Below are 13,979 nucleotides of genomic sequence, written 5' to 3' on the forward strand. Positions count from 1 at the left end.
CTGCTGCAGCTTCAACACTTCAAGTGATGGACAGAAATGAGAGAGATTACATTAGATTAGTTTTCAGGATTAAAGAGGATAAATTAATCAGTCTGAGAATATTAACAACATTCACACAGATTATTATCACCCACACGTCACTACATCCTCACAAATCCACGTGTTGTCCTGTTTATTCTTGCTTGTTTAACCGGAAGTGGTGGATTTTATAGATTAGTTTGGTAAAAATAAAAATAATTCTCGGACTGAAAGTCAAACTTTGTGTTTTAGCTGATTCACAATTTAAAAAAGGAAACTTTACACTTTAAAACGTTTACAGTTATAAAACGTTTACAATTGATCTGTCTCAATATTTTTGCTCTTTTGAAACATTTTTAATGATATATTTAATTGGACCAAATTATCTGCTAACTATCTTTGTTATTATCTAAAATGATCGAATGACACACAATGAGATCTCGCTGAAATATGCGATGACATGAATATCCTAAATCAACATTAATCTTATAAATGATATGTATCGATCTTAAAAGCAGTGGTCGTCGTGGTTGCAGTGTGTGTCTCTCATGTAATCTAATGGGTTTCTATCTTTTCTGGAACATTTCTGTTCTGTTCCTTGCGCTGATGACGTCTCTGAGTGACGCTGATGGAGGTGAAGGTGTGGAGGGAAAATGTATTTTTACTTTGGAGGAGGAGGATGAGGTGCCAGGGTGGAGGCTGGGAATGACACTTCCGGTTTGGTGATTGCCGCCTTCAAAATAAAATAGAGAGCGTCACATTTCTTGTAGTTTATTCCTTGTGACCTTTATCTTAGCAGGACATCAGAACTTAGACAAACATCGTGACATTTAAAGATTAACAACTCAAAATGGCTTCCTATATGCTGGGTGTATGTTTTATTTTACTTTAATTATCTTATCTCACATATTTGTTGAGCTGTTTGGATGTAATGTTGGTAATTAAGAGGCCTGGAATAAGTTCTGTAGGTTTATATAAATTACGCTTTTATTCTGAAAAATCAAAGGAAATCTCTCCCAGCGGAAGTCTTGTTTCTTGTTTTTGCATCTGAGATGAAGAAGGAGGTGGTGATGATGATGGAGGGAGGAGGAGGAGGAAGAGGAGGGCCGATGTGCTGATCAGCAGCAGGTCTGATGATGAAGATGAGGGTGATGCTGTGAGTCAGAGAGCGGAGGGTTCAGGATGCTCACAGCCGCCTCAGAGTAAAGGAAACCCCGCACACAGAGAGACCGAGGCTCCGTGGAGACACGGTGAGTCCGCACACATCACGCCGACACTCACGCACCGTCAGCGGGCAGCGCGCAGACAGCAGCCCGGCGACAGAGCTCCTCAGCCGGCCTGAGTCCAACAACCGGCTCGGTTCTGCTGGAGCTTAAATTTCATCACTTTTCGTGTGTGTGTGTGTGTGTGTGTGTGTGTGTGTGTGTGTGCGTGCGTGCGTGCGTGTGTGTGTGCTTGATCGTGCATGTCAATCCAAGATCCTGGGTGCGCGTGCGTACTATAGAGCAGAGTCAGACTGATTAGCATGATGTGAGGAGGTAATGAGAGTCTGATTGAAACGGAGAACAAAGCAGCAGGTCAGCTGAGCGTGCGCGCGCGTGCGTGTGTGTTGTGTAAGTATGTTTTGTGTCGTGACGACAGAGAGCACGAGAGTCTGTCACTGCCGTCAGACATCCTCACAGGAACACAGGTAATCAGAATGATCATTATTGATAACAGAACAATATTTAGCATCGATCAGATTTTACTGAAGAAAAAACTGAAACTAAATCAAATCTGAATCAAGGAGCAAAAGAAGGAACAGCTCGGTGTCTCAGTGTACCTGAAGTGTCCACAGTGTTATCATTATATGACTGGGTGTTCAGAAGTCGAGGTAATGTCAGTGTGCAGAAAGGCTGTTTCAAGTAAAACTGGAACTGTAAATGTAAAACTGTATCATAATAATAATAATATATAATATTACTGTAAAATAATGTGTATAATTTTCAGCTGGGAAAGATGGAGCACGATTCAATCACTCCATTAACTGCTGCTACGTTAATCTAACGTGATATGTAATCTGAGTTTATGAGTTTATTATATATTCTGAATAATCTGAATTTGTTAAGTTACACAAAGAGAAAAATTAAGAGCAGAAAGAATAAAACATTCAGACTGCGAGTCAGTCAGCTCCCCACACTGATCATAAAGATGTAACAGTAAACTCCTGCCAGAGCACCAGAACTAACTAACTAACTAACTAACTAACTAACTCACTCACTCACTCATGCATTAACTCATTGCTAAATGTTGTCCTCACTCTCGTCGAGCTGTCTGTATCAGAAACACATTCAACTAGTTTACATCATCGTTGTCAGACACATTTACAGATTTTTGACATGTTAATACTTTAAATTATATTTTATCATTACATTCATATTTATAAACACTAACTTTAACTGCACATGTGTAGTTGTTAGCAGATGAGGTAAAAGCTGCATCTTAAAGTATGAAATGATTCAGAGAATATTAATGAGGAAATGTTCAGCAGAAACTGTGAGTGAGAAAAATGTGAGAACTGAAGGTGTGAAACTGTGTGTGCGTGTGTGTGTGTGTGTGTGTGTGTGTGTGTGTGTGTGTGTGTGTGTGTGTGTGTGTGTGTGTGTGTGTGCGTGCGTGTGTGAGAGAGAGAGAGAGAGAGAGACATGTTGTGAAGTTCTTATGTGAAGTTCTTATTTTAGACATACAACCTGTGATTCTTTCCTGGCTGTTAATTAGCTAGCATAGCATTTTTGCATATTAACATTTCAACATTTCATCTTAGTTAAGATAAACTTTAAGAAACGTATAACTTATTTAACTTTATTTATATTAACATTTAATATTAACATACGATTCATAAAGATGAATTACATGTACATGTTCATATAAGTGCTGTTGTGTGTTTTTAGTACATAAATGAATGTGACACAGGAACTACTGATCTGATTCGTTTAACAGCTTGTTTTCCGACAGCGCCACCATCAGGCCAAACTTTGTGCTTTTCATTGTAGTATTATAATATCAACTCCACAGTATGAGTGAGTTTTGCTTACTGATGTTATTTCATGTGGAGTACCACAGGGCTCTTCTCTGGGTCCCCTGCTCTTTAGTGTTTATGTTTCTGACCACAGTTTGTTCTGTTTAAATTAAACCTGAACAGAACAGACGTTATTTTGATCGTCTGAAAGAACAAAGCAACCTTGTGCCTTCAGTTCACCTCATGTTAACTCAGCAAATTACACGTGGACCAACAATCTGAAGGTTGTACAGCTGTGTCTTATCTCTGTCTCGCGACAGTGTGACATCGTCTCAATATTATCATAACTAGTTTTGTGTACACACAACTTCAAAGTTTAACATAGAGTTTAGAAATGCTTTCGTTTGTAATTTATAGCGCCCGTAGCTGTATTTTTGTTTTTCCACACGTCTGCCAAACACAACCAAACTTTGCACACCGAGGAGGTTGTTGAAAGAATATATTGAAATATAAATAAAGACGTAAAAACACACTTTTTTGTTGTTCTACTCATCCACTGACAGGAGTCTAATACATTTTGAGTATGACAGGTGTTTTTAGGTTTTAATTTGTAATAAGTTGTAATAAAATGTTATTTAAAGCTCCTGTGAGGAGTTTTTCTCTGATTATGAAACAGACTGAAATTAATTCTGATGACTCTTTATGAGCTACAAAAACAAACAGACCATCAGCGCCAACATTGATTATTTCTACATATTTATTTTTAATGCCTGAATCAGCTGGCGGGGGGGCAGGTGTCAGACGAAGCGATTTGTTTACATGCAACAGGACAGACATTTAAAGTGAGTGACACATGTGACTGTTAAAGAAAGCAGGATGAGACTGTTTGTTAAAAACCAACACGTGAGGGACACAGGACAAAATCAGCACAGAGATCAGAGGCACGGCTTCGTCCACAGGGGGCGCCAACGTCAACACAAAACTAAAGGTCCTCACAGCAGCTTTAATCAGTCGAGTGTTTCATTCTGCATAAAGAGCAGAAAATGTTCCCAGCCTCTTAAACCTGATGGTTTTCTGCTTTCTCTGGTTCATATGAAATATAAAGTTATTATTATTTAACCGAAAATCTTTAACAGAAAATATATTTAAAGACTTTGAGATACTGGCTTGGACATTTCACAACATTTTATGGAAGCAACTCGTTTTCAAGGAATCTCAAATAATATCAGCAGATGAATCGATAATGAAAATGAAAGTTAGCGCTCAGAGTTTTTGAGCGTCTTGAAGGCTGTCGGAGTTGGTTCAGTTGTTCAGTTGTCTTGTGTCTGATCTGAGCCTCGTAGTTTTTTCATCTTAAATTAAGAATAATGATGATGATGATAACCTTGTTGTATCCTGACGACTCTTGTGGAACTCTGTGTGTTTAGTTTTATAGATTTGTGTAATAAAAGCAGCTGTGTCTCTGGTGGTGTTTCCCCCGCCACCTGCCTACACACAGGAAGTGATGTCACATGGTGTGGGCAGGTGGGTTACCATGATGATGATGATGACATGTTTGCCCTCTTCTCTGAGCTGTCTGTCTCTCTCCTCCAACGCCATCCCCACAGCAACAACACATATCTAACACACACGCACACACACGCGCGCAGAGTGCATGCAGGGGCTGCCATGGTAACACTCAGAAACACAATGGATGCTATCAGCAGGCAGATCGACTAACGAGCAGCTGATTAGTCACCGAGCTAAATCTGTGCTGAGACGATCTGACGTCAGCGAGCAGCCGCTGATCTGACGTCACAAACGCTGGATTTTTACATGAAGTTTGGTGCGTCTGTCCGCTGGAATAAACCATCCTCAGAACGTTGGTGCTGGTTGAACAGGTGGAGCGTTCAGCTGTTTATCATCAGAGAGTTAAAGTAACCAGAGGAAAGAAAGGTCGAGGATATCTAATGATATGCTGAACACACGGTTACAGAAGCAGCAGTGAGCTGGTTTAGGTGAAGTTCGTTTTTTGTAACTTTTATTACAGATAAAAGTTTATCCAGTTATTCAACATTAAAGTGGCATTTAAACGTCTCAAAGGGTCTGACTTTGTCAGAGTACACATGAGTAGGATCCACAGGAGCTGTTATAAGTGTCCCCACAGATTACAGACAACATGTCCTCATACACGTCTGCACCGGACAAACACCTGGATAAAGGTGTGAAACGGTGACAGTTCAAAACTACCTGTTTCAGTATGAAAAATCTTCACAGCTTTTTTAACATCAATCCACTAAAAGCAAGAAGGCGTTTAGTAAAATCCACACTGGCCCTATATGTAACTGTAATCTTTGAGCTTTAATACGTTATGAAGCAGCAGATGTGTGTGTGAGTCCTGTGTGTGAGGCTTAAAGGTAAAGGTGAAGGTAAAGGTGAAGGTGAAGGTATTGTTCAGTGAAATCATTTCAGTTCGAGAGCGTGAGTATGAAAAGGCATCAAAGAAAGAACCGTCACACCGTCAGGTAGAAGATCTCTCTTCTGTAGTCTTTCCTTTCTGATGGGATGCAAAGCTCTAATCGATGCTCGTTAGCCATCCTGAGGGGGTAATACAGCTCGGCATGCTGGGAAACTCCCCGAGGCTCTCTTATTTGTTCCTGTTTGTCATGTGAGCGGACTCGGGGAGCTAAAAGACGCTGCCAGCATCATTCGGGCATCACAGGAGAGTCTATTCATCCATAACTGTGTCCCACAGAAAACACACACACACACACACACACACACACACACAGTGATCACAGGCTCATTGTGATGGAGATGATCTGCACTTGAAGCAGGTCGGGCGTCCGGCTGAAGGACTGAATCAAACACTGGAGTGGTTTTCATTTCCTGCTGATGACTCCTTACCTTCAGATGATTGGCTCCCGTGCTCCGTGTGTCTGAACTCTGCCTGTCTGATTGACACATTTTCATTTACTACTTTAAACCTGTTGAACTCATTTGATGGTGACGCTCATGCAGGAAAATCTCTCTGAACAGAATGTTTGTCGTAGTTAAGCTGAGCATACACCTGATGTGTGTTTCTTCTCTTCCTCAGCATCCAGGTCAAGTATCCAGAGCAGCAGGTGGACTCAAACTCCCAGCATGCCCGAGCAGAGTAACGACTACCGGGTGGTGGTGTTTGGAGCTGGGGGGGTGGGGAAGAGCTCGTTGGTCCTTCGGTTTGTGAAAGGCACCTTCAGAGACACCTACATCCCCACGGTGGAGGACACCTACAGACAGGTGGGACATGACCTCTGCTGGGTGTCATCTGTTAATGACTTACCTGTTCAATTATTGATCGTCATCTGTTCTCTCTGCAGGTGATCAGCTGTGATAAGAGTGTCTGCACGCTGCAGATCACTGACACAACAGGAAGTCACCAGTTTCCTGCCATGCAGCGCCTCTCCATCTCCAAAGGCCACGCCTTCATCCTGGTCTACTCCATCACCAGCCGCCAGTCACTGGAGGAGCTCAAGCCCATTTACCAACAGGTCACAGGTCTACTGTTAGCATTAGCTAGATAGCAGTTGAGATGACTGACAGCTAATGTGCAGATATCAAACAGGTCTTTTGTTGGTTGTATTTTAAAGCGAGGTGTCGGCGCTGAGCTGCAGCGTCTCCTGTCAGCTAATATAAGCTAGCATGATGTAAGCTGACGTTTGCTTCGTAGCAAAAGTGAAACTAGGATCATTTGAATCTCGTATCTTTACTTCCTGTTGTGCAGTTTGCCCTGGTTTATCATTTAAAACCTCGATAACAGCAGTCTCTAAATATCGCTCAACTTTTAAATGTTAGGATCATTCTGAGAACAAGTGAGACGCTGACGTAGCTTCATGTTCACATGAAAGCTTTGGTAAACGCTTCTGGACAGTGTTTTAGCAACATGAGACAGTAACTGAAATCAGTGCCTGCAGCTACTTTGAAGGATGTGAAAAGTTTGAAGCTGCAGCTGAATTCTCTCTAGAAATGTTTAAGTTTAAACTTCCTAAATCCTGATTACCTGTCGGCCTCCAAACAATCGAGACTGACTCCATCCGTGTCCCTCCAGGTTCTGGCCATCAAAGGCACCGTGGAGTCCATTCCCATCATGCTTGTGGGCAACAAAAGTGATGAGATGGCTCAGCGCGAGGTGGACACAAAGGAGGGCCAGGCTCAGGCCACCACCTGGAAGTGTGCCTTCATGGAGACGTCAGCCAAGACGAACTCCAACGTGAAGGAACTGTTCCAGGAGCTGCTGGCCCTGGAGAAGAAGAGGGACATGAGCCTGAGCATCGACGGGAAGCGCTCGGGGAAACAGAAACGAGCCGACAAGCTGAAGGGGAAGTGCAGCATCATGTAGAGCGAGGACACACAGAAACAGAACGTGGAAACGGGAACAGGAGGCAGGAGGGGGGAGGGGGCGTCTGCTGATGGACTCCCATGGAGACTCCCGTCTGTCCTCACGGAGGAGAGGTCTTCTTCTTCTCTGTCCGTCTGAACACCAAGCCGAGAGGAACAAATCAATGACACTGATTACAAACTTTATTCTACCAGGGCGTCGGGCTCCTCCAGGCCCTGATTGTGTCTGTAGCCCTGAAAACACAGTTTACACACCCAGCTAACTGCTGCCACGTCACACCCTCAGTCTCATAAAGGAATAGTTCACTGTTTTTATTGAGTCTGAATGGAGCAGGAACAAATTCTAAAGAGCTTCAATGGCAGGGAAACAAGTCTGTTTACATCGCCACAGCAAGTGTCCAAATAAAAATATTCATTAAGTCCAATAAAACTGACTGAGTGAGTAACTGAATCCTTCCAGCACTTCCTACAATACCCAGAATTCATGGCAAACACAAGGTTCTCATTGGCCGAGAAAAACTCAAATCCGGTTCAGTACTGGACTGGTTCTGACCCAACAAGAAAACTAGCTCTATGTTAGCAGCAGTGTATCGTGAGCTCGCAAAGCTAATGCAACATATTGAGGACTCTGTCGTCGGCTCCCACGTTTGCAGCACACGATGACACGATTTACGAAGATACGAAAACACCTGAACTTGATGAGTCCAGACTGCTGCAGTAAACATGTAAGTCATGAGTAGGGCAAAGTTGCTAATGTTAGCATACAGTCTGATAGCATGCAGCACTAGCTACAGGACAGAAGATGTTTCAGTCCTGATCACAGCTTTTCATGTCGATACCAGTTAAAGTGTGTTCACACCAGACGTGAGTACTTTGGTCGGTGTAAAGACGCACACTGACGCTAATTTGCATCGGACATTACAAATACACAAAATCATGTCACCTGCACTTACCTGGAGTTGATCCCACTGCTGAGGCTGGAAACAGTGAAGTATTCCTTTATGTAATGAGACAGGTGACGTTCCATCATGATTGTCTTCTTGCTGTTTGTAACTGAGCTACAGGATGTTTCTGCTTCCTGCTGTCATCAGCTGAACGCCCACGTACGTGCTAACAGTCTGAACCTTCGGCAGTGTTTCTGCAGCTGCCCTCCTGTCGACAGGTGTCTGATGAGCTGATGGCTGCAGTGGAAACAGCCAGCGCTCTCATGTTAAAGCATCAGGAGACTCTAAAAGGCTGCGATGGTTTCCACAAGCACAAACAGGCCTTTCACTCTGCTGTCATCCGTGTCAGACTCAGCGGGTACGACATCCGTTAGCATGAAACGCGTAGCTGCTGAGGGAGCAGCATGCAGCCACTCAAACTGTAAATATAATTTAAAGGATCAGTCCACGATTTTTAATGTTCTTATTGATCATTTTCAGAGTCAGATGTTTCAGATCCAGAACATGTTTAGCCTAGCTTAGCACACAAACTTGAAGCAGGTGGAAACTGCTCCTTACCATCTTAGAACTTGTTTTCTACTTCTCATGTTGGATTTCGTTAGCTAGCTTGCTAGCCGTCCTGTAGTCAGCGTTAGAGCTCAAACCTGACAATGAACTGGATCATGTTTAAATGTTTTGGTGCGTTTTGTTGATTAGCATTAAAGACTTACCTGAATTTACACCTTACTGAAACATGAAATGAAACTTAAAGACATCCTGTGATGACTCCATTAAACTCCAGTGACCTTTCACCTCAGTGTGTTTTGGGGTTTTTCCAGGTGTGTTGAACCACTACTGCCGGTTTAGTATAAAACCTGAAGTGTCTCCAGAGGGAGCTCTGCGACATGATACATGCCTCAGGTGATGTCACTCGAGTCAGCGTCGGGTGGGGATGAAGAATTAAAAAATTGTACAAATGTGTTGATGTGAGTTAGAAAGACGTGAGTTTACCAAACATCTTTAGCCCGCTGCAGGCTCCATTAGCCGCTACTAGCATGACAAACCCCAGCCTGGGGTGCATTGTAGGTAATGTAGTTTCTGTCCTTCATGCTTCTGACAGCGTTATAGGAGAATTATGATAAATGCAGAGTTCTCTTCTAAAAGTTAGTCAAAATACATTTTGGAAACAATTTCAGCAAAGGTGCAAAGAAAAGAAGAGTTTTTGGTTACAACAACTTCTGAGTGCAACTCCTGCATCGTCATCTAATGCAGAGCAAAGACAGCAGGGTCTTGTGTGTGGGTCACAGGTCACGATAAACGGGCGAGAAGGATTCAGGTTCCTACAACTTTATTGGCCAGTTTTGTAAATGATCCGAACATAAGCGAGCTGAAAACTTAAAGCACGTTCATCCTGCAGAACTCCTCCCGATATCTCCACGTCGGTGCGTCGGTGCGTCCGTGCTGAACACAGTTTATGCACTTTTTAAAAAAAACTCTCACCTTGTTTCTTTTCCGGTAAAACACTTGCTGTGTCCGACCTCACCTCACCTCACCTCACCTCACCTCACCTCACCGTTACGTCTCTCTGGCTCTAGCAACATTAAACATGGCTGCACTTTGTGTGTGTGGAGCGCCGGGGCTGTCACAGATTTGTGATATCAAACACATGTTGTATTTCTTCTGCAGAACCGAGTGGTGCTTTATGTTTGAGGTTATTGTTTGACTTTTCTAACAGAGGAGGTTCTGGTTTTGTTTACCTGCAGATGGATCGACAGACTTTGACTGCAGTTTGTTTCTTCTTACAATCAACATTAGTTGTACGGAAGAGGACGAGGGCCAAATGTCAAAATGTGTTTGATTCTGACCTCGGCCTTTTTTCTTTTTCAGATCTTTGAAGAATTTAACATTTCTTCCTTCAGAGTTTCCTGATAGATTTGTGGAACAAAACTAAACTTTGGTTGCTAATTCAGAGACTTCAGTCGAGTTTATAACATATGTTATCATTTATATTTATAAAATACGAGTGTTGATTTTGTGCTCCGTCTGTTTTTCTTCCTCGTAGCGGTTGAACCTTTTGTCCCACTGCAGCTGAAGTGATCTGCTCCAACGGCTCTTTGTTTCAATGAACCGACAAACTGATGAAACAGGAAGCACAACGTGTTCCTTCTGACAACATTCAGGTGAACGTTTGGTTAGAAACTTGATGATGACAATCTTACAGAGTTAACGTGTGTTCTGGTTTATAATCACTACTGGGCTCAATGAGGCACAGGTGTGTCTGCAATGATGAGTGACAGGTGAGCAGGGAGAGGTCAGGTGACAGGTGGGGGGAGGGCTAACCTGTCCTAACTGCAGGGACAAGCTGACAGAACATGTGAACAGAGAGACGTTCTGCTGCCCCCTGGCGGCTGACGTGTCACATGACAGCTCACAGTTACATCACTGCTGGGTGTGGTGAGCCGAGAGCTCAGCAGGAAACACTGAACAACATGTTCCACAACATCCTGAGCTCTGAAGACGTGTAGATAAAATATCATCAATAATAAGGTGTTAGCACTGACTGTATATATCTTACCTTGGTGCATATATTTACCTCTACATGTACATTATTTTTATTATTTAGTACTTTTATTTTATTCTTTATGTCTTCTATATTTAACGTTTACCTTTTTAAAAGGAGCTAAAGAATGTCACATGATTGCACTTGTTTAACTGAAGTGACAATAAACATGTTAAATGTTTAAAACATGTTCATATTCGGTTGAGTCTCTGAGAGTGCTTCCTTTAAAGGCGACTGAGGGGCATCAGAGTGAATGTGAGTTATTAAGCGGCAGCACAATATTATTCTTTACTCCATCATTCAGTGACTTTACAGATACAGATAAATAAAAGGAATATATATATATCAATAACAAGATACTGCTGCTCCAACGTGGACGGTCCTTAGCTTAGTAAATAAAGCGCTGACTGTAGAGATGAACACATTAATGCATCCGTAATTATAATCAAATATCATAAATATCTTTACAATGAAATTAATCAAACAAAAGATCTATTTTTAATCTTTCACTATATCGATAATGTTCTCCTGAGAAACACTTTGTCCTCTCTAGTTTCATATTTAAATACACTTCGTTATTAGAACTGTAACTGTTGTTGGTGTTTAAGTTTATAGTTATTGTAATGATCAAATATGAACTACTCCTTTAATCATTCTGCTTTCTTATCATTTATGTATATATATATATATATATATATATATATATACATTGATCATTAACATTTTTTCTGTCTTGTGCCTGAAAGAAAAAAGAGCTCTGCTGCCATCTTGTGGACGGCAGGTGAACTGTCATAGATACTGAGGGATTCTGGGAGATTTTAAAAGATTTGGCTGTTAATCAGACTCAGATGCATTATGGGAACTGTAGTACCAAAAGTTAGTATTTTCCAGCTCTGTCTCTCACAACAAAATGTACTTTAAAAAGCGTAATGACCCTTTAACATGTGCTCACTGAGCCAGAAACATGTCCAACACACAGCAGCTTATTCTTTTATTAGCAGCTGACTTTAAACTCAAACTCTCTCTTCTCAGGCTCTGACATCAAAACAGTGGAAACAGGCTCTTATTTTGAAAGTCTCAGGTGTTAAAGTTCCTCCAGTTATCAGGAATATTTAGTCACCGTGAGTCTGTCCCGTCTCCACCCTCCCTCTCTGGCCCCTCGGAGTGAGTTTGAGCAGAGTTTTCCAGCCTCTTTGGGAGTTTTATCAGGAAATCTGGGCTCTGTGCACGTTCACAGCGCCCAGACTGACTCATCCTCCACCACCAGCGACGCTGAACACACAAACCCTGGAAATGTTTTCACCATCGCTGTGGAAACGCCCGTAAAAGCCAAAAACTGCTTCAGCTTTCCCAGTTTGGGTTTGTGAGTGTTGCTAAAATAAAAATGTAACAGTTATCTCACATGTACAGGATGCTTTCAGAAACATGACACTCTTCATGGTTTCGTCTCAGCAGTCAGTAAGAAACCAGCCGGTGAACGTAGTCGAGCAATCTTTATTATATTACAGTTATTTAAGAAGTTAATTAAACAGTTTGTCTTATTACAATTAACCACTGAACAGTTTGGTTCAAGCTAGTTAGCTGTTTACTGAGCAGCTGAAATAGTAGATTTTCAGGTTAGCTTACAGTTTGTTAATCAGCTTCATGATCAGGCTAACTGTTCAAATAAGCAGCTAGAACAGTTACGACTGTTGAGTTCAGGTTAGCTAACAAAATAGTGTACTATAGCTTACTGGACCCAGAAGCTAATAGGCGGTGATGCTAGCTCTGAACATTAGCTTCTAGATGTGAAAGTGGTTTGCTAACATGTTAGCTACATCTACTGAATGAGCTAGTGCATCTTTCTGATGCTGTTCTGTTAGCTTAAACAGTTGGCTAATGATTTATTTTAGCAAGTAAAACAGTTTAAGCTAGCTTACAATTCATTTTTGCAGCTAAAATAGTTGTGGTTAGCTCACAGTTTGTTTTACATGAAGCAAATCAGGCTAGCAGGCTAGCAGTTCAGTGAACAAACAGTTTGCTTTGTGTTAGCAATTTGTTTTTGACCTTAGCAGCTACATTAGGTTGGGTTGTGGACGTGGCTCACTAACATGCTAAGTTTCTCCTGACCTGGTGCTAAAGTGTTTTCTTTCTGTTTTAAGACAATAATTAAAGACTAATGAAAAGGTTTAGTTAAGCTAAGCAGTTAAAATAGTTCATGTTTAGGTTTATTTACAGTTTGTAGATAAGGCTAACATGTTAGCTATTTGTAGCAGCTTAGGCAATAGGTTAGGTAGCAGTTGAGTTTGCTAGCTTAATTTGCTTATGTAGCTTTAGTCTGCTAGATGTTAAAGTAGTTTACCAAGATAGCAGCTACAATGACTTCATAAGCTAAGCTAGCCCCTCCTTCAGTTACATGACATGTTTTGGTGCAGTAACACGCGTGTCTGAGGTTAGCGAAAAAACGTTTGGTTCAAGTTAACAGTTTTGTTTAGTAGCTGAAACCTAAGGAACCACTTTCTAGACTCAGATGCTAATGCTGCTGCCGGATGAAACAGCTGGGAACGGTGCGCTAACATGTTCGAAACAAGTGATTATAAGACGATCAAACATCAGATGATGTGATTAAGATAAATCTGCTGCCCCCTAGTGGCTGGAAAAACAATGAGTTAATGCAGCTTTAAAGTCTGAATACATGGCATCACTTCTCTGTTCTATCAAACATAGCTGACAACAATCGATGCACCACAATAGAAACAAACAAACTGTTCCTGCTGTTTCCATCAGATCGGATCATTCAGGGATCACTTTGGGATCTAAGCAGGAAAACTTGTTCCATCACAGTCAGATTCTCAGCAGCCTTCTGGCATCGCGTCATGAAGAAAGTGCTGAGAAACCATCACGAGGAGAACATCCAGGAACATGCCTGCAGACGGACTAAATGTTTTTCCTGAAGCTTTTTGGAGATCTGGAAATAATTAAATTCATTTTCCAGATGTTCTGCACGACTTTTACCACAAGAGCAAAGTTATTGATCGTTCTCTCCCCCGTCTTACTCACTCAGAAGATGTTTTAGGACGGCTCAAAAGAAAATGAAGGATTCAACAATTACAGGTCAGATATAACATAACCTTTAGTGTAA

General features: G+C 41.7%; 1 protein-coding gene across 1 annotated transcript; it reads left to right on the top strand.

Annotated features, from left to right (window-relative positions):
* Positions 1–1,078: 1,078 nt before the first annotated feature.
* Positions 1,079–9,110, top strand: diras1a (DIRAS family, GTP-binding RAS-like 1a). The gene is made up of 4 exons (XM_069679231.1): positions 1,079–1,268; positions 6,093–6,277; positions 6,358–6,528; positions 7,086–9,110. Exons 2-4 carry the CDS (start codon positions 6,140–6,142, stop codon positions 7,374–7,376), a joined length of 600 nt encoding a protein of 199 aa, XP_069535332.1. The 5' UTR covers positions 1,079–1,268; positions 6,093–6,139; the 3' UTR covers positions 7,377–9,110.
* The last annotated feature ends 4,869 nt before the right edge of the window (positions 9,111–13,979 follow it).

This window comes from Semicossyphus pulcher, unplaced genomic scaffold (genome assembly GCF_022749685.1).
Source record: "Semicossyphus pulcher isolate SPU_LCO1_2020_fin unplaced genomic scaffold, fSemPul1.0.p SCAF_37, whole genome shotgun sequence".
Lineage (NCBI taxonomy): Eukaryota > Metazoa > Chordata > Actinopteri > Labriformes > Labridae > Semicossyphus > Semicossyphus pulcher.

Bases quoted from the DNA above. Each gene is read 5' to 3' on its own strand.
- diras1a (XM_069679231.1), top strand. From the start codon at position 6,140: ATGCCCGAGCAGAGTAACGACTACCGGGTGGTGGTGTTTGGAGCTGGG. The intron at 6,278-6,357 runs GTGGGACATGAC...TTCTCTCTGCAG, and splicing joins TGGAGGACACCTACAGACAG to GTGATCAGCTGTGATAAGAG. The intron at 6,529-7,085 runs GTCACAGGTCTA...GTGTCCCTCCAG, and splicing joins TCAAGCCCATTTACCAACAG to GTTCTGGCCATCAAAGGCAC.